The sequence below is a fragment of the Colletotrichum paranaense genome, assembly GCF_030867605.1.
Source record: "Colletotrichum paranaense strain IMI 384185 chromosome Unknown Scaffold_11.1, whole genome shotgun sequence".
In the NCBI taxonomy this organism is placed as follows: domain Eukaryota; kingdom Fungi; phylum Ascomycota; class Sordariomycetes; order Glomerellales; family Glomerellaceae; genus Colletotrichum; species Colletotrichum paranaense.
Window position 1 is genome coordinate 1132622 of NW_026848969.1, and position 17887 is coordinate 1150508.

The window sequence follows — 17887 nt, forward strand, 5'->3', positions numbered from 1 at the left end:
AGAGAGATGATGGGTGGCGCACCGCAGCAAGACACCGCAGCAGGAAAGTGCCCAGGCTTGGCCATTGATTTTGATGGAACATGGTATGTCTAATGAGCCTGGGAACCCGTATCTCGAAAATCGGCCATACTGACTGAAGTGAATTGCTGGTAGGGATGGGTATGCAGTCGATCGAGTTCGGGGCGCGGGTGCCCCCCCCCCCCCCTTTCGCCAGAAGCGCGCCAGAGACGTGAGGAAGTTGGTTCTTGGCGGTCGCTGGAGAAGAGGAGAGTAACTGCAAGACAGCGGGAGAAGGAAACACTGACACAGAGAGATAGAGAGCAAGGGATTGACCAACACGTCTTTTCGATTGGGAGCTACGGCAAGAATCCCGCTTCAGTAGAAAGCTGGAACATGGCGTATTTTGGGAACCACAGTCAGGCAACTAAGGTATTCACTGCTACTGCTACTCGAGTGAGGTAATTGAACCCAACACCACCCCAAAAACCAACGGTAAAAGCAACGAGAAAACGGCCAGTCCATCCGGAAGAGGAGCAATGTCCGGAAAGAGTCTTGAATTCTGTGTAGGTATGCAACTCGCAAGTTTGCTATCTAGACACCCATCGCTACGACCAACCTTACTCGAGACTGCGTACGTCGAACAGATGAGTGAGTGCTCTTGTTCTAGTTTGAGGCAAGAAGTGGATGCACTACGACCTCAATTCGAGGAGAGCAGACTTCCGAGGAGGAATGGAACCCCCCCTCGTGGGCTTTTCTTGGTCTTGGGATGGAGTTGTTGAGTATCCATCAGCGGTACGAATCGCACGACGCTGGATTCGTCGTGGCCTGCGTTAGTGATATGGAGAATCTTCAAGGGTTGTCGTCCCGCCCTAGGCGTTTCCTGGCGTCTTGAGCATTTCCTCATTGCAGGCTTAAGAGTAAGGTATGGAGCACGGGGACGGGAGTAGAATTAGACAGTCAGCTGGGCTGGGTCTTGAACATTTGTCGAGATATCAATGATCCTGGTCTTCTTTTGCTGAGAAAAGAACGCTAGGCTAGGGGGTTGATGTTCTTGATGGAAGCCAAGGGTAAGGTTGTTGAGGCAGTCGAGCTGTGATTGGTCACTTGGAGAGGAACAAAGGCCGGACCAATGAGAATACACGGCACAGTTTGGCAGTCACGAACAAGGCAGGGCCATGGTGCAACACTTTCCTACGTAGTAACAGTGTGCGGGTACCCATGGCACGCCGCACCGATGGGCAAGACCCCTGCCCGTTCTGGATATCAATCTAGGGTCACTATCGAGTACGTACCTCACTGATGCTGCTTTCTTCCTTCCCCCCTGACAGTTGACCTGACCCTCCTCTTCCTTCCTCCACTCCACTCCTCTTTCCCCCATGGCCCATGGCGGCATGGCCCATGGCAGCTGCCTTACCTAAGGCAACTTCAACCCTTTGAGATCGTGGCTTCCTTGCTCGATTCCAACGACGACAAGAAAGCGGAACCGCAAGCGCAACCTGGAAAGACCCGCATCCTCGACGGCAACCACCCCCCCGGTCCCCTTCATTACTCGCTTACTGCACCCCCCTCCAAAGTCCCCTCCAACACTCTCGCATCGACAAGTCACAACACCACTTCACCTCACAAGCCCAAAGCAACGACCATCCATCTCAACGTGGTTTACGCTGCACTTCACTACCTACACCAGACTACGCTACTGTCTATGTGACGACGGATACCAATCTTGTCAGATCGCAGATCCCTCCGTGCCCCGGGAGCCGCCTGGTTTGGTCTCACCTCGCTCGGCGCCGCCTGCTGCCACTCCCGAGACGAATACGCCGCTTCTGTTGCGACGTTCTGCTCCTTCGTCGCCCTTTCTTTCTGTCTAACCCGAACTCTCCTGGGTTTTCGCCACCCTCTACTGATGTGATGGGATGCGAATCGACGTCGTGTCCTGGCTGTCGTGGGTATACTCACTCCCATGATTCCAACAACGGCAGCATAGAACACACACGGCATGGCCCCATCGAATGAATGCAAGTCGTATTACCCCGTCCTCCTGCACTCCAGCTGCGCTGCGCCCATGACCATGTACATCTGGGATTTCCCGGGGCCCGGCCGCCTCCATTCACTCTAGATCCTCACTCCAGGGATTCAGAGTCAGGCCATTCCAGGTCACTTGATTTCCCGCACGACTCCCCCTAGGGAGAGAGGATGATGGCGAGTTTTCCTAGGAGATCCAAGTGTCAACGTCGGTCCTTCCCCGAGTGGACGGCGTGTGCCATCGGTGGTCGGTTGGACGTCGGCATCTAATCTCGTACGTGCTTGCTGCGCGGGTACCTTGGAGTAGAACGGATATCCGCGCCTGAGCCGTGGACGACGAAGGAACGGATGGACGGAAGAAGCCACTGAGGCGTAGACGTAGGCACAGGCGTGTGTATCAAACATTCTCCCTTGTGGATAATGCGTTGCTCGTTTCTGTCTTCTTTCCGTCTTCGAGATGCTGACGTGTTTATCTATATAAAGACTCGAGCCGTGCCCGAAGTGATGTGAGATCTCCCTCGTGTTAGTTACAACCAGCTCTCAGAAGCAGATTACATTACAAGAAAAACATATTATGGCCAAGTCATCGCTATTCACAGCCCCTCAGGGCACCGGCGTCAAGTCGGAAACCTACATCGTCGTTGGAGGAGGCATCTTTGGCCTCTCTACGATCATCTGGCTGCGTAAATACAAGCCTGACTGCAGTATTGTTCTCATTGACCCTACCGCCCTCGCCAACCCCAAGGCGGCGTCCCATGACATCTCCAAGATTGGCAGGAATGACTATCCAAACCTGCCTTACGCAAAGCTGGCCATCGAGGCCTTGAGGTATTGGGAGACTGACTCCTTCTGGAACCCCTTCTTCCACCAAGTCGGCATGATCCGTGCTGAACCTCACAATAATAAGGATAAGAACCACAACGACAAGGCTCAGGATGTCCATCGCGCCCTCGGCCACGAGTCTGGCGCCAGATGGATGACTCCTGACGAGGTGCGAGCCGAATGGCCTGCCTTTGCCACGGCCGACTTTGAGGGACTCGACCGGGTGAGGTATAACCCTCAGTGCGGCTGGTTCGAGGCGGCCAACTCTCTCGAAGCTGCCCGCCAGAAAGTTATCGACGAGGGAGCCAAGCTCATCACGGCCGAGGTCACGAGCTTGCTCTTCAGCAGCGAAGGAGACTGCACCGGAGTCAGGCTGGACAACGGACACGAGGTCAAGGGCGTCGTGTTGCTCTGCACTGGTGCTCGTACCTCGTCGCTGCTCCTGGAGAGTGCACCTGAGCGTAAGGAGCTTCATGCTGGGGATCGAGTCGTTGCTACCGGTGCCGTGAGCTTCACTACCAGCGTTCAGGGGGCGCACAAGGACAAGTTTGAGGGCATTCCCGTGCTCAAGAACCGTATTCCCTCGGTCAAAGGTGAGTCATTTGAACTGTTTCTACTAGTGCAGATATTGACAAGAGAGCAGGCGAGTCCATGTCCATGACTCCGGACGGAACACTCAAGTTCAACTGTGACATGGCTTTTACATATCACCAGTTTCACGCCATGACTGGCAAGACCATGTCACTCGCACCGTCGTCTCCAAGTCTCACCGAGTGGACCGAAGACGGAGTTCCCGAGCGCCTTAAGGAGCAAGCTCGCAAGACCCTCAAAGGTCTTTACGGAGACGAGATGAATGACAAAGTGATTGAAAAGTACCGTGTCTGCTGGTAAGTCTTGCCCCCCCGTTGCTGCCATCGTATCACCCGTAAAACCTCGGCCCAAGATATGCTTACACCGCCACGCGACACGACAGGGACGCGACCACGCCTGGGCACGACTTTCTTATTTCCCCTCATTCCCGCTGCGAGAACCTCTACGTCGCAACGGGCGGCTCGTTCCACGCCTGGAAGTTCTTCCCCGTCATTGGCGAGTACGTCGTCAAGATGATGCACGGCAAGCTCGAGGCCGAGTACGCCGACATGTGGGCCTGGGACCGTAAGCCTGGGGGACAGGTCGCCAACGCGACGTATGATATCGAGGGAGACTTGGGGGAGTGGATGAAGGGTGAGAAGCTCGAATGCTGAGTTCATCTTGGCTTCCACCTCATGATTTCGATTGTCTAGGGATTGAGATAGAAGAAGAGGATGATGATGACGACGACGATGATAATGATGGATACATACATGCATTGCTGACGTTATTAGACGAGGTGCATCCTGTGCCGCGGGGTGCCCGTTGTGATGGGAATTGCATTGATACTCATTCTTGCATCCGGCACAGGGCATTGGGATGGATACACGGCATAACGCATGCGGGCATCGTGACGATGATTACTACATCTGGAGGATATAGGCAGTTAGTGACAATGCGCGTTGTTGTTTTCTTTTGCTTTCTTTTTGCGAGGTGGCGTTGTTGAGGTATCAGTGCATGGGGGTTTGATTGACTACCTCCAGCATAAAATGGGCTTCACTGTCATCGGCATCCCGAACCGCAGATATGAAATACGTGCCGATCTGCAGTGGCCAAGATATCGGGTTTGCCGAAGGCTGGCCAGCCCAGCACGCCCCAGGTTCGCATGCCTGAACCAAACATGCTTCATTCTGTCCCGGTGGCTTGGTTGGTTCCGTTGGTCGTTGGTCGGTAGCCCAGGTACAACCTTTTTGATGTTTTGTACTCCCTTCCCAGAATGTCACCCGCCGTACCTTAGTGGACCGCTTAAAGACAGCTTTTTTCTTCTTCACGTTGTTGTTGGTGGGTGTTGTTTTGCACCTTGCATGGTTTTGGGGCGGGTGCAGTGTGCCGGGGTATGGGTTGCGGATTTTGGTAAATAGATCGTGTGACGGGTACCTTGGGAGGAGAGGGGAGTAGATCGACTAGAACGCTTTGCGTTGTTAGGTACGGACATCATCAGGGACTATGTGATGTGGCAATTGTCTGGAGTGGATATTTTGAATGGCCGCCGCGGAGGGTTCAGTCCGTTGGTCAAGGTGTAGTGCGAAGGTCGGGTTTTTGTACTGCAAAGGAATCATGTCTCAGCATACTCATTGCAGTGAAATAGATTATTGGTGTGGTTTTCTTTTGTTTATGTAGCGGGTACCAGCTCGGGAGGAGCTTGGCGCGATACGTGAGTGATGGCCTTTTGTGATCTAAGGACGGTAGAGATAACGACCATCTCATTCTTTGATCTCCCAGTTCCCAGATAGCCAGCCCCTGTGAGTTTTGATTCAATCACTTTGGGCTGAAAGCAAGCAGGCAATGCCAACGTTGGGTTGGGACTTGACAGCTGCGACTAGACGCCGCGTGTCAGTTTTCAGTACGACCGAGATGTGACGCAGATGAGAGGAGTAAGATTCAGAGCACCCGTAAAGCGCCCATGTTGTTTTGTGGTGTTGAGCCGTTGTCTTTAAAGTAACCCGCCATGTCCAAAGATATACCAATGTATATACATATCGCAATATGCAATGTCCATCTTGCTCGATTCCTCGTTCCCTCTCTTCTCGGTGCAACTGCCCCGTAACTAGCCGCACCGGCCCAATGGCTCAGGATATCCTCTTTTGCAACCTCGAAGTGGTGTTCTCTGACCTTCTCTTAAGCGGGTATGGTCTCGGTTCTCCGCAAATTCTTCTCCCTTTGCGAAGGCGGCCTCTCATCCTTGCTCAACCCTCCAGCTAACCGAAGCTATTCGAACCTAACAATCGAGTAGACGTGACTTAACCTGCCACCAAGCCGCGGTCCACCAGACCCGGAACCCAACCAGCGAAAATCAACAACCCCATCGCCCAGCCTACGACGACCCGTTTACAGCCAGCTTACCCTCCGTCTTCTCAAGATAATTGACCAGAGCCTCGATAGTGCACACCTTGAGCCCGAACCGCCTCGCAAACTCGATGCACTGCTCGCCCCTCAACATACCAGGCTCCTCGTGCACGGCCTGCCCCTCAACAGGAACACCATCATCGACAATCTCGCAAATCGCCGCCGCCTCCTTCTTGCCCGCCAACCTGCAGAAGTCAACCGCGGCCTCGGTATGGCCCCTCCGCTCGCGCACACCGCCCTCGCGCGCGCGCAGCGGCAGGACGTGGCCCGGTCTGCGGAGGTCTTGGGGGCCCGAGGCCGGGTCGGCGAGGACGCGGCAGGTCAAGGCGCGGTCGTGGGCGGAGATGCCGGTTGTGACGAGGGGATCGGCGGCGTCGACGGAGACGGCGTAGGCTGTGCCGCGGGGGTCCTCGTTTGTGGAGACCATGGGCGGGAGGTTGAGGGTTTGGAGGAGGGAGGGGGCGAGGGGGGCGCAGACGTAGCCCGAGGAGTGGCGGATCATGAAGCCCATTTGGGCTGTGGTGAGGGATTCGGCTGCGATGATGAGATCTGCTTCGTTTTCGCGGGAGGGGTCGTCTAGGACGACGAGGAATTCTCCGTTGCCTGGGGGTTATGGTGGCCGAGTCAGTGAATGGTGTCTATGACGCATTGAAAGGGGAAGAGACCAGTGGACGCGCAGGCGCGCGCGCGCGCGCGCAAGGCGGAAGAGGGTTTGCGGGAGGGAGGTTGAGCGGAAGTTCCGGGGTAGAAGATTACTTACGGAATGCCTCAATGGCGTCAGGAATGGAGTCGAACTTTGACTCGTCTATTGTTGAGGAAGGCATTGCTGCGGCTGGTGTATGGAGAGGGCGGAATGGGGCGTTGTGGAAGGTGCGAAGAGGAAGAGGCGAGAGTGCGCAAGAGGTGGTGGTGGTGGTGGTGGTGGTAGTTGAGGTTGTGGTCGAGGCTGAGGTTTCGCTCGTGACGATGTGTTGTTGGAGTTGGCGGTGGTGGACGAACGGGACGGAGGGGTGAGGGGGAGGGGTTGTTGTTCAATTGAAAAGGCCGATCCCCGCGCGCGCGTGTGGAAGATGGCAGAAATTAGGTGCTAGCTTGGGGGTTCTGCGGGCAAAGTTCGGTGGTCCAGGGGCTGGAAGGCGGGTGCGGGTACGGGTCTCCTTTATCGTCTTTTTTTCTTTTCCCTTTTCTTCAGCAGGAACGCACCCGATATTCCGTCATGCGGAAGGAGTGGAGGCAAGGCAAAACGGGCGGAAGAGGATGGGGCTTTCTTTGAGTGAGTTCTGGGCCGGTTCCGGTTTATTTGACCCTGGAAGTTGGCGGATGATAGGATCTGAGCCGATCTCTAAAGTGTTGTATCTCGGCGATGTTCAAATTGTTTGTCAATGTACTCAAACTTGTAACTTCAGGATGCACTTATTATATAACATCGGCCAAATAGTACACCGTGTTCAATAGAATATCTCAGCACGCAATGTGGAGGATTGCCTTTATAAATGTGACATGTCGTCGTCGGCCGGCGCAAGGACGACAAAAAAAAAAAAAAAAAAAAAAAAAAAAAAAAGGTCCCGAGGATCGCTCGGCTTTGTTGGTTGACTCATGGGATTCGCCGGCCGACTTGCACACTAGACTGGTCTGCGCCTGTCATCCATGTGCTTGCGTCTTGCGTGCGTGCAACTGCACTTTGGACCCCTGGACAATTGTGGTGGGATGAGGAGGGGCTCAATGCTACTGGCGCCGAATGCGCCGAGGAATCGGCTAGCGGGCATGGAATCTCGGGCGGCGGTCGGGCTTTCAGAGTTCTAGCGCGGAGCCACCATTCCTGGCACCTCGGAGAGTCTGCTCATTCATATTACCTACGGAGCACGGAGTACCTTGGTAGGAACTCGAACAGCTGAGGTGAGATGCCACGGATGCGAAGACATCCAGATGCGACCAACCGGCGCGAACCGAGATCGTGCGGATTACATAAGGTGCAGTCAGAATTACACATGAAGTGGGCGCTGACAAAGCTTCCGAATAAGCACCCGCGCGCGGCCCTGTTCTAGCCAAGGCCCAAATGGTACGGTTTCCATGGTGCGGGTTCAGCCAATTTCTGGGTAGTTAAGGTATTCCAAAGTTGTTGAATTGAGCACATTTGATTCTTTGAGCGCTGTATTTGCTACAATTTCTGGTCGGTGTTTCTGCTATGCTCTAATGCACGCGAATGTCACCTATAACGGAATGCCGCATTTGCAGATGAAGATGGGTGCAGATCAACCAGCAGGGGAAGCTGCCGATTCGAGTGCACACTGATTCGGTGACAGCGCCGAGGTCGCGAATAGATTCTCCAATTTCTCCAACCCCTGGCTCCCGGAGTACCCTAGCACGTCACAGCTATCTGCTTTGTCATCAATTTTTCTCTCCAAGCTCTGGATTTCCCATCAAATCCTCACCAGCACATTCAATCCCCACACCTACGATCCGTACCCACGACCACAAATCGCCATGGCATCTTCTCGCCCGGCCACAGCCGCCTTATTGCGCGCGCTGCGGCGGACAAGCACGGCATCCCGACAATCCTCCCGCGCGGCTGCAACGTCACTCCCCCTCCGAACTGGTCCCGGGCCTGCAGCCACCACCACCACCGCCGCCGCCGCGCCGCTCCAGTTCCGCCGGCCAAGCTCAACCTCGAGCTCGACTTACTCGTCCGTCTCCCCCGAAGAAGTCGAGCACTTCAACATCCTCGCCGCCGACTGGTGGGACCCCCACGGCTCCTCGCGCCTTCTGCACCTAATGAACCCCCTCCGCCACAACTTCATCCGCGACTGCCTTGCCAGCCAACCCGACCCGTCACCCACGCCCACGCGCTTCCTCGACGTCGGCTGCGGCGGCGGCATCTTCGCCGAGAGCGCGGCCCGGCTGCCCGACACTACCAAAGTCACGGCCGTCGATCCTACGCCCGGCGTGCTCGCCATCGCAAAGGGCCACGCGCGGCGTGATCCGGCACTGCGGGGCAAGCTGGAATACAAGGCCGCTACGATCGAGACGCTTCCCGTTCCGACCAAGGTTGAGGAGTGTTTTGATGTGGTGTCGGTGTTTGAGGTCGTCGAGCACGTGTCGTCGCCGGCTGAGTTCCTTGACCGGTGCGCGCCGTTTGTGAGGCCTGGCGGGTGGCTTATCGGGAGTACGATTGCGAGGACGTGGACGAGCTGGTTTACGACGAATTTGATTGCCGAGGATATTCTGGGGATTGTGCCCAAGGGCACGCACGATTGGCGCAAGTACATCAACGACGACGAGCTCAAGGGCATGTTTATGGGGAAGGGGTGGGAGATGCCGAGGGTCATGGGGGTTGTGTATGTGCCTGGTCTCGGGTGGAGGGAGGTCAAGGGCAGCGAGAAGGTTGGAAACTACTTTTTCGGTGTGAGGCGGGCGGCGTGAGATTTGTCTACACGCATGTATGAAGAAGTCGGGTGTGTAAAAGTAACTGTATAATAATGGGCACTGGTGATACCCCCCCCCTTTACCTAGAATTGGCCTTGATGGGGCGAGTTAACCATTTCAAAAGACCGCATCGGATGGGCGGCATGATCCAAGCACATCACTTGTTCGCACCATAAGAGTTGTGGCTGACGAGGAATCACTCAGGCTATAGGTGAGTGATGGCTGGTTGGCATAAGGCGGGCTGTTGTGATCTGATTTGTTGATTTGTGCTACAAGTTTGAGTTTCGATTGCTAACGCATTCGTATTCTTGAGGTGGAAGTTCGAGAACGTCAGGGAGTCTGCGGTGCATCACGAACGGCATCGTCATGTTCGCTCCAATAAGGCTCGTCTATATATCGCACTACTTTAACCTATTCCTACTACAGCCGATGTCATACGGAAGGAGTCAGACGGTACAGTTCCAATCGTAATCTAGGAGATCTGGGTCTTACAGTTGCGACTGTAGTCTACCTTGAAGGAGCTGAATCTTACAGTCGCGACTCTTAACTGCCTGAGGAGCTGGAACTTATACTTGCGACTCTAACCTGGAGGAGTCGGGCCTTACAGTCGCGACTGTAGTCTTCCTTGGAGGAGGATGTGAGAAGCTGGACCTTAAGCACCTTCCTTACCTTACCTACCTTACAATTACAACTATAAGGTGCCCGGTCTCGGTACCTCAGCTTAAAAGGGTCTTGTAATCGCCGGGAGCAAGTGCAGCATCTCCGTCTTTGAATAGGTATTGTATGCGTGTTGTCTCAGTAGGGTTGTCCAATCAGGCCTGGCTCAAATCAAATGAGACTGAGCTTATCTGCCGCACACAGACGACAGCGGAACCTCGTTTCTCTTTCTCCTAGGAGACTCAAAACAAGCCTCCCCACGCGGTTTGTGGTTTCGGGAGACTAATAACGCATAACAGGTGGGAGGGTGGTGTCTCTTTCTCCGCGGCGCAACGAGAGCCGCCCGTTGTGGGTCCAGTCAACAGACCTCTGATTGGCCAGTTTCGCTCTTATCATCCGATGGTCTCCCACCCCGTTATCATGTCACTCGACTTCAAGAGCGTACAATTGCTCAATGGTAATACCTATCCGTGCCACCACAAAGTACTTTGACCCCAAACTCTCTTCGATGCAAACCGTGGAGATGCTCAATCAGATGTCATCGTCTCAGCCCTGCGGCCAATCAGCGCTCATCGCTCTTGGGCACCTCTGGCTGGTCATCCGTCTCGCCGGAGATGCTGATCCCAGCGGATCAAGCTTGCACTGACTTCATTGTGCGCCGAGGGAGAACGCTGCGTCTTTTATCATGGCATAATGAACCCGAAGACCTCCGATATTAGACCTTGTAGGGAGTCCTATCTGTTTTCTCGTTTTCTCTTTTTGATTCTCCTTCGCTCTCTGAGTGTACTCTTGCTGCTTATCGCATCTCATTGGTGATTTGTGTTTTCAACATGGCGGAACGAAAGAGACTCGTTGTTGTCGGCCTGGGAATGGTCGGCATCGCCTTCATGTGAGTCCTGCGATTCATCAAGTGGTGTGACCCGACTGACTAACTGTTCCAAGTGAGAAGATGCTAAAGCTGGACGCCCGCGCAAACGAGTACAGCATCACGGTGCTTGGAGAGGAACCTCACCTTGCATACAACCGCGTTGGCCTAACAAGCTTCTTTGACCACCGAAAAGTCGAGAATCTCTACCTCAACCCAGAAGAATGGGTATGTGCACGCACCCATTCGTAGACTCGCTACTCTTTGCTGATTCCTTGACTAGTACCACAGCACGCCTCAGGGCTCTTTCGGGTATCACGTCAACACCAGAGTCACTGACATTGACTCCCAAGCCAAACGGGTGGCCTGTTCGAATGGAGAGATCGTACCGTACGACATTCTCGTCATTGCCACCGGCTCAGATGCCGTTCTTCCCAAGCACACACCCGGGCACGACGCAACAGGCGTATTCGTTTACCGGACGATTGACGACCTCATCAACCTCATCGCCTTCGCCGCCCAAAGGAAAGGAACCGTGGGAGCGGTTGTCGGTGGTGGTCTCCTCGGACTGGAGGCGGCCAAGGCGATGATGGACTTAGACTGCTTCGACAAGGTGAAACTGATTGAGAGGAATCGGTGGGTGCTGAGCCGGCAACTAGACAATGACGCGGGGTCCATGGTCGTGGATCAGGTCAGGGACCTCGGCCTCGACGTGCTCCTCAGCAAGCGCGTGGGCAAGATTGAGGTGACGAGCGACAACCACGTCCAGGGCGTAGTCTTCGAAGACGGCGAGCGTATGGACTGCTCCACGATATGTTTTGCCATTGGTGTCCGGCCACGAGACGACCTAGCGCGGAGAGCAGGCATTAAATGCGCTGACCGTGGTGGCGGCATCGTTGTTGGAGACGACTTGAGCACCAGCGCACCAGATATCTACGCTATTGGGGAGTGTGCAAGCTGGCAAAGTCAGACCTTCGGTCTCATCGCTCCCGGAGTCGAAATGGCAGACGTCCTTTCGTTCAATCTCACACAAGCCAAGCTGCACCAGCCCCGGTTATTCAAGAGACCCGACCTCAGCACAAAATTGAAGCTCTTGGGTGTTGATGTTGCTAGCTTTGGCGACTTCTTCGCCGACCGAGATGGCCCGCAATATTTGCCTCCAAAGGTGGCAAGGAAGGCGAAAAAGGAAGACGAGCAAAGCACTATCAAGACCTTGACAAACGGCCTACCACCGGCCCCTGTCAAGGCACTCACATATCGCGATCCGTTCCAGAATGTGTACAAAAAGTACATCTTCACTGAGGACGGCAAGTACCTTCTGGGTGGCATGATGATCGGCGATACAAAAGACTACATCAAGTTAGTACCCATGGTCAAGAACATGAAGGAGTTGGACGTGCCGCCCAGTCAGCTCATCCTTGGTGCCAAAAAGGAGGGCGAAGACGACGGCGACGACTTGACGGACGACACTCAGATCTGCTCATGTCATAATGTGACCAAAGGCGATGTGGTCAACAACGTCAAGGATGGTACCTGCAAGACGCTCGGCGAAGTCAAGGCATGCACCAAAGCCGGCACCGGCTGCGGTGGCTGCATGCCCCTCGTGACGACAATCTTTAACAAGACCATGTTGTCCATGGGTAACGAGGTCAAGAACTACCTGTGCGCCCACTTCAACTACTCCCGCGCCGACCTGTACAACATCATCCTCGTCAAGAAGCTGCAGACTTTTGAGGACGTCATGCGCGAGGCTGGTAACGACCGGACCTCACTCGGCTGCGAGGCCTGCAAACCTACCATGGGCAGCATCTTTGCCTCATTATGGAACCGTCACGTCATGGACAAGCCCATGCACGGTCTCCAGGAGACTAACGACCGCTTCCTCGGCAACATCCAGCGCAACGGCACGTACAGCGTGGTCCCGCGCGTGTCGGCGGGCGAGATTACGCCCGACAAGCTCATCGCCATCGGTAACGTGGCATCCAAGTACAAGCTGTACACGAAAATCACTGGCGGACAGCGCATCGACATGTTTGGTGCCAAGAAGCAGGACCTCTTGGATATCTGGCGGATGCTGGTCGAAGCCGGTATGGAATCCGGCCACGCGTACGCAAAGTCGCTGCGGACGGTCAAGAGTTGCGTGGGCACGACGTGGTGTCGATACGGCGTCGGCGACAGCGTGGGCATGGCGGTGCGGTTGGAGGAGCGGTACAAGAGCATTCGCGCGCCGCACAAAATCAAGGGCGGCGTCAGCGGGTGCGTCCGCGAGTGCGCCGAAGCGCAAAACAAAGAGTACGTTACCTCCAGAATCCTGAAACATGGAAACCACTAACATCGTCTCCCCAGCTTCGGCCTCATCGCCACGGACAAGGGCTTCAACATCTTCGTGGCCGGCAACGGCGGCGCCAAGCCGAAGCACTCTGAGCTGCTGGCCAAGGACGTCCCGCCCACCGAGGTCATTCCCATCATCGACCGCTACCTCATGTTCTACATCCGCACCGCCGACAGACTCCAGCGCACGGCGCGCTGGCTCGAGAACCTCCCCGGCGGCATCAAGTACCTCCAGCAAGTCGTCTTGGAGGACAAGCTCGGTATTTGCGCCTCGCTCGAGGCCCAGATGCAGGAGCTCGTCGACAGCTTCTTTGACGAGTGGGCCGAGGCCATCAAGAACCCGGCCATCGCCGCGAAATTCAAGCAGTTCGACAACACGGAGGAGACGGTCGAGAACATGGAGGTCGAGCTTGACCGCGACCAGCCAAGGCCGGTGTACTGGGCGCCCGAGTCCGCAAAGGAGGACTTCAAGGGGTTGAAGGAGAGGTGGAGCAGTACGACTTGGCAGCCCATGTTGCCGGCGAGTCACTTTTTCGGCGCGGACGAGACGCCGAATGGTATCTCAGCGACGGTGAAGCGCGGGGATACGCAGCTTGCCGTGTGGCGGGTTCGGGGCCGGTATTATGCTACGCAGCAGATGTGTCCTCACAAGAGGCAATTTGTGCTGTCGGACGGGCTCATCGGCGAGGAGCCCGGTGCCGGCGCCGACGGAGACAAGTGCGAGGATGCGAAGAAGCCTGATTCTGGGTGTAACGGCGGTCACAATACCAATACCAATGGTAGCGGTGACGGCAACGAGGCGAAGCGGCCGGCGCCGTGGGTCTCTTGCCCGTACCACAAGCGCAACTTTGACCTCGCGGACGGGAGCTGCAAGAACGACGACGAGGTGAGCATCGCGACGTTCGCGGTGGAGGAGCGTGCTGGTGACGGGATGGTGTACATCAAACTGCCCCCTGTCGAGGAGCTCGACGCGGCGCTGGGCACGAAGAAGTGGATGGTGAAGAAGGGGGAGGCCGGGGCGGCGCCGTTTGAGGCGCTGGATAAGAAGATTCGGTTCAAGGGACACCGGGCCAAGAGGCCTGGTGTCAAGCCGATGGGGGCTTTGGGGATGGAGAAGGCGAGGGCGATGGTTGTTGGTGGTGGTGGGGGGTGTGGGAGTGCGCCGGATTGGTGATGGAGTGTTTGGATAGAAGGATGGGAGTTGATATATTGGTCGATCAAGGTATACAGGTTGGCAAACATGAGCGATTCTGGTTTTGAAGACATACAGTGCTGTTGACCAGTATGCTTTATTTACTGCTTATGAGTTGTATACTACTACCTAAGCCGTGCTTCAACTAAGTAGAATACCGTAAATCGATTTGGATGTCTTAATGCAAAACTCTACTGATCCATATGAACATTAGGAGCCACTTTCAAAGTCGCTGCATCTCATAGTCAAGACCGAGCGACCTAGCAATAGGGACTATATAAGGAAGATCCCAGGGAGTGTAGAGTCTTTCGAATCAACCGCATGCCTCCTCAACTGCGTACTGCGGCTTAGGCAACAGCGGTGTGGGGCGTGGAAATACACGAGAATCGCGCCGCTTTGGGCTCGGTTGGCTGACAACGGTATATGAGTCTTTTGCTGAATACCGTTCATCCGTGAAAGCACAAGTCCTGAACGGCCGTCCTGCAGTCCCCAGCCTACCTAGTGACCAACGTATTCGCTCACGGATACGTAATGCAAGCACGTGCTGGTACAGAGAGTCTAGTGTCAAGGGATCACATTTGAAGGGGAAAGAAAGAGAAAGATGCAAATTGCTCAGTGATCAGAGAGAAGATATAGGGCTCGCTCAGAGACCCCAACTCAACCGCCTCTCTGTACTTGGGGGCACAAAGATAGCTTTCGTGAGCAATTGCCGCGGCGAAGATGGCCGTCTTTTAGGTACTCACTATCGCAGAGGCATCAGGATGAACACTATCGGCGTCACATTCACCTAAACTGTGAGACTTCAGCATAACATTCCCTGTCGAGGTGTGGAATTGTCCAGATGTGCAGTGAGAAAGAACCGATGAATTGTTGGGAAGGAGCCATACAGTCAACTGCCCCGTACAGTCACCGGCTGGGTATGTTATATAGGGTGGCTAATTGCTTGATCTGTCACCATCGGATGAGGAGATGCCTTGGCGCAATAGTTGGGACTGCCCACTCCCGACCTCGACGCTAGGTAATTGACCCCGGTGCTTTTGTTTTTGAAGGTCTCGAGCTCGAATCCCCCTAGTAGAAGGGTTTGTTCGGGCTGTGTGCAGTGCGCATGGTGTTGAACGTGGTTTGCGAACGTCGTGGAGATAAGGTACGCGGCTTTCATATTGCTGCAAAAGAGAGTTTTGGCGTGATTCAGGCCGAGTTACATTCAGGTTCTTGGAAGAGCCAGCAAATGCCCGGAGCTATCAGCCTTATAGCAAAATATGTAGATTGCGTTTGAGTCTTTGAGTGTATTAAACCTCCGCGGCAGTACGGCAGTGCGGCACTCGTCGAGGAAGCCTCGGATTCGCATTAGTGAGACCGCATTCGTATCTCCCGCTGCTTCAGCGGTTCCACCTGCGGTTCCCCACAGTCTTAGCGTGACGACTAGCGGTTTGATCTGCAAGAGATTCCCAGCAGCAGCAGCAGCAGCAGCAGCAGCAGCAGCCCGGCAGTGCTTGGTGAGGTTCCTCGTTTACCTCAACGGGGGCCCTCGTAATTGACTTACGAAATCTCCCCGTATTCGGCATGTACCGGCCCTTATTGGATAACAAAGTTCGTAGCCAGTGCACTTTGGTGCGTTCGCATTCTCTTTTTCTTTTCATTGTCCTCCCTCATTTCTCTCCCGAGTCCTAACCCTTTTCCAAAATCTCACCCTCCCGCCGCCCCTTCTTACGAATCCGAACCCGCTTCAACACTGGACTTCCACTCCCACGAAATCCACGGTGTCTCTATCACTCCACCACGAGAATCCAACCAACGGTGAACCTGAACACACCCCTTGTCAACCCTTGCCCCTTGCCGGCATCATCGCGCACGCCGGCCATGGAGAAGCGTACAAGACGCCTAGGACACAAGAAATCGAGGAACGGATGCCAGCGCTGTAAAGCACGTCGTGTCAAGGTACGATAAGGTCCCTCTAGTGTGTGTGTGTGTGTGTGTGTGTGTTCAACACAACTCTGTTATCGCTCTACGTATTAGCCAAAAACTCATGTCTTATTTGTGTGTGTGTCTCGTGTAGTGTGACGAGGAACGGCCGTGTCAGAAGTGTGTTGCCCATGGGGCACACTGCAGTCTCCTCGATCGTCCCGCATCGGTGACGGCCCCTCTCACGCCACCCGCCGCAGCCAAGCTTGCCCAGCATGAACAGCGATACGCGCCTATTCAGCAGGCCGCGCCGGTGGTGACGACCTCGTCAACCTCGTCTTCGAAGCAGTCTAGTCATGGCATGCAAGAAGCGGCGAGTGAAGCAGGTATCACACCCAACACTGCAGGTATGATATGATCAAATCCCAATCTCACATCACAGATCCTTGGCATCAATCTCCTCGGACTAAAGAATTAACCTCGTCTCCTCAGCGAGCAGCACTTCTCCCTATCCCGGGGGTGAAGCGGCGCCAGACCCTCGCAACCCCGCCACGGATCCCTGGGATCTCTCGGAGGATTGGCTACAGAGTTTACGCCTGATGCACCACTACAGCACCAGTACCCGGCACGTCCTGCCAAAGGATGCCTGTACCGAAGAGCTCTGGAAGACGGCTATACCCGAGATGGCCTGCTCTCACGTATGTCAGAACCTTAGCCCGACAGGCCAACTATGCTTCCATTCCACACACCCCTTCTACTATCATGAAGACATAGTGGGCGGAATGGACAGAGGAGAGATTTGCGAACTAGTTCGTCTAACACGACCATAGAAATTCTTAATGCACGGCCTGTTGGCCTTGTCCGCCCTCCACTACGCCCATGTCCACCCGCAACAGCGGAAAAAGTACGACATCATCTCGGTGAACCACCAGAATGAAGCCCTGCGCTTCTTCGCCCTCCGTTTAAACGACATCAACAAGGACAACTGCGAGGCCTACTTCTTCCTCGCGACGCTCATCTTCATCGTCAGCATCTGCTCCGTCGCACATAGCGAGAGCTTCGGTAGGTCCATCGCCCTCAGCGACGTCTCGCAATCCTTCTCTCTCCTCCACGGCGTAAAGGGCATCCTCGACTTCCAGCCCATAGAAGCCTGGAGGCAGCGCGGGGGTCCCCTCGATGGCCTGCTGCGCCCACCCGTACTAACGCAGGGCGGTTGGGTGTCGACGTCGGTGTTCCAGAAGCGCCTCGATGCCATCACCTTGCTGGCGAGAGAGGTGCCCGCGTCCTTCACCGACGTCATCAATCCGCAGTCCGTATGCGTGCTGGCGCTGGAGGGCTTGCGGAGGGCGCACCAGATGAGCAGGGGCGAGGGGGAAAAGCCCGGCGGGGTGTGGGGGTGGTCGGCTACCCTGCCCGCCATGTTTATCGACATGGTGGCCAGCGGGCACCCTACGGCGCTCGTCATCCTGGCGCACTATGCCGCTTTGGCAAAGCCGTGTGAGAAGGCCGACTGGCTTTGTGACGGGTGGAGTGGCGCGGTGATGCGCTTGATTGAGAGGACGTTGGAGGATGAGTGGAAGCCGTGGATCGAGTGGCCGAAGCGCAGCGTCTTTGAGAGGATTGACGTTGATGATATGGAAGTTTGAATTGATACCCCCATCGTTGATATCTCGTCTATAAAAAATCCCAAGAAAACA

The 17887-nt window shown here is 55.2% G+C and overlaps 6 protein-coding genes across 6 annotated transcripts; 5 read left to right on the forward strand and 1 right to left on the reverse strand.

The window, feature by feature from the left end:
* Positions 1-1908: 1908 nt before the first annotated feature.
* CPAR01_12698 (uncharacterized protein) lies at positions 1909-2013 on the forward strand (the record flags this gene model as incomplete). The annotated part of the gene is made up of 1 exon (XM_060496953.1): positions 1909-2013. The coding sequence occupies one exon, from the start codon at positions 1909-1911 to the stop codon at positions 2011-2013; it is 105 nt and encodes a 34-aa protein (XP_060344486.1).
* Positions 2014-2596: 583 nt separating this feature from the next.
* CPAR01_12699 (FAD dependent oxidoreductase) lies at positions 2597-4088 on the forward strand (the record flags this gene model as incomplete). The annotated part of the gene is made up of 3 exons (XM_060496954.1): positions 2597-3437; positions 3488-3731; positions 3818-4088. 3 exons carry the CDS (start codon positions 2597-2599, stop codon positions 4086-4088), a joined length of 1356 nt encoding a protein of 451 aa, XP_060344487.1.
* Positions 4089-5788: 1700 nt separating this feature from the next.
* On the reverse strand, positions 5789-6644 carry CPAR01_12700 (3,4-dihydroxy-2-butanone 4-phosphate synthase; the record flags this gene model as incomplete). The annotated part of the gene is made up of 2 exons (XM_060496955.1): positions 5789-6423; positions 6581-6644. 2 exons carry the CDS (start codon positions 6642-6644, stop codon positions 5789-5791), a joined length of 699 nt encoding a protein of 232 aa, XP_060344488.1.
* A 1660-nt stretch (positions 6645-8304) lies between these two features.
* CPAR01_12701 (3-demethylubiquinone-9 3-O-methyltransferase) lies at positions 8305-9240 on the forward strand (the record flags this gene model as incomplete). Its single annotated transcript, XM_060496956.1, has 1 exon — positions 8305-9240. The coding sequence occupies one exon, from the start codon at positions 8305-8307 to the stop codon at positions 9238-9240; it is 936 nt and encodes a 311-aa protein (XP_060344489.1).
* A 1490-nt stretch (positions 9241-10730) lies between these two features.
* Positions 10731-14270, forward strand: CPAR01_12702 (nitrite reductase; the record flags this gene model as incomplete). The annotated part of the gene is made up of 4 exons (XM_060496957.1): positions 10731-10789; positions 10843-10993; positions 11049-13057; positions 13112-14270. 4 exons carry the CDS (start codon positions 10731-10733, stop codon positions 14268-14270), a joined length of 3378 nt encoding a protein of 1125 aa, XP_060344490.1.
* Positions 14271-16148: 1878 nt separating this feature from the next.
* CPAR01_12703 (fungal Zn binuclear cluster domain-containing protein) lies at positions 16149-17836 on the forward strand (the record flags this gene model as incomplete). Its single annotated transcript, XM_060496958.1, has 4 exons — positions 16149-16226; positions 16345-16597; positions 16683-16888; positions 17021-17836. 4 exons carry the CDS (start codon positions 16149-16151, stop codon positions 17834-17836), a joined length of 1353 nt encoding a protein of 450 aa, XP_060344491.1.
* Positions 17837-17887: the final 51 nt, after the last annotated feature.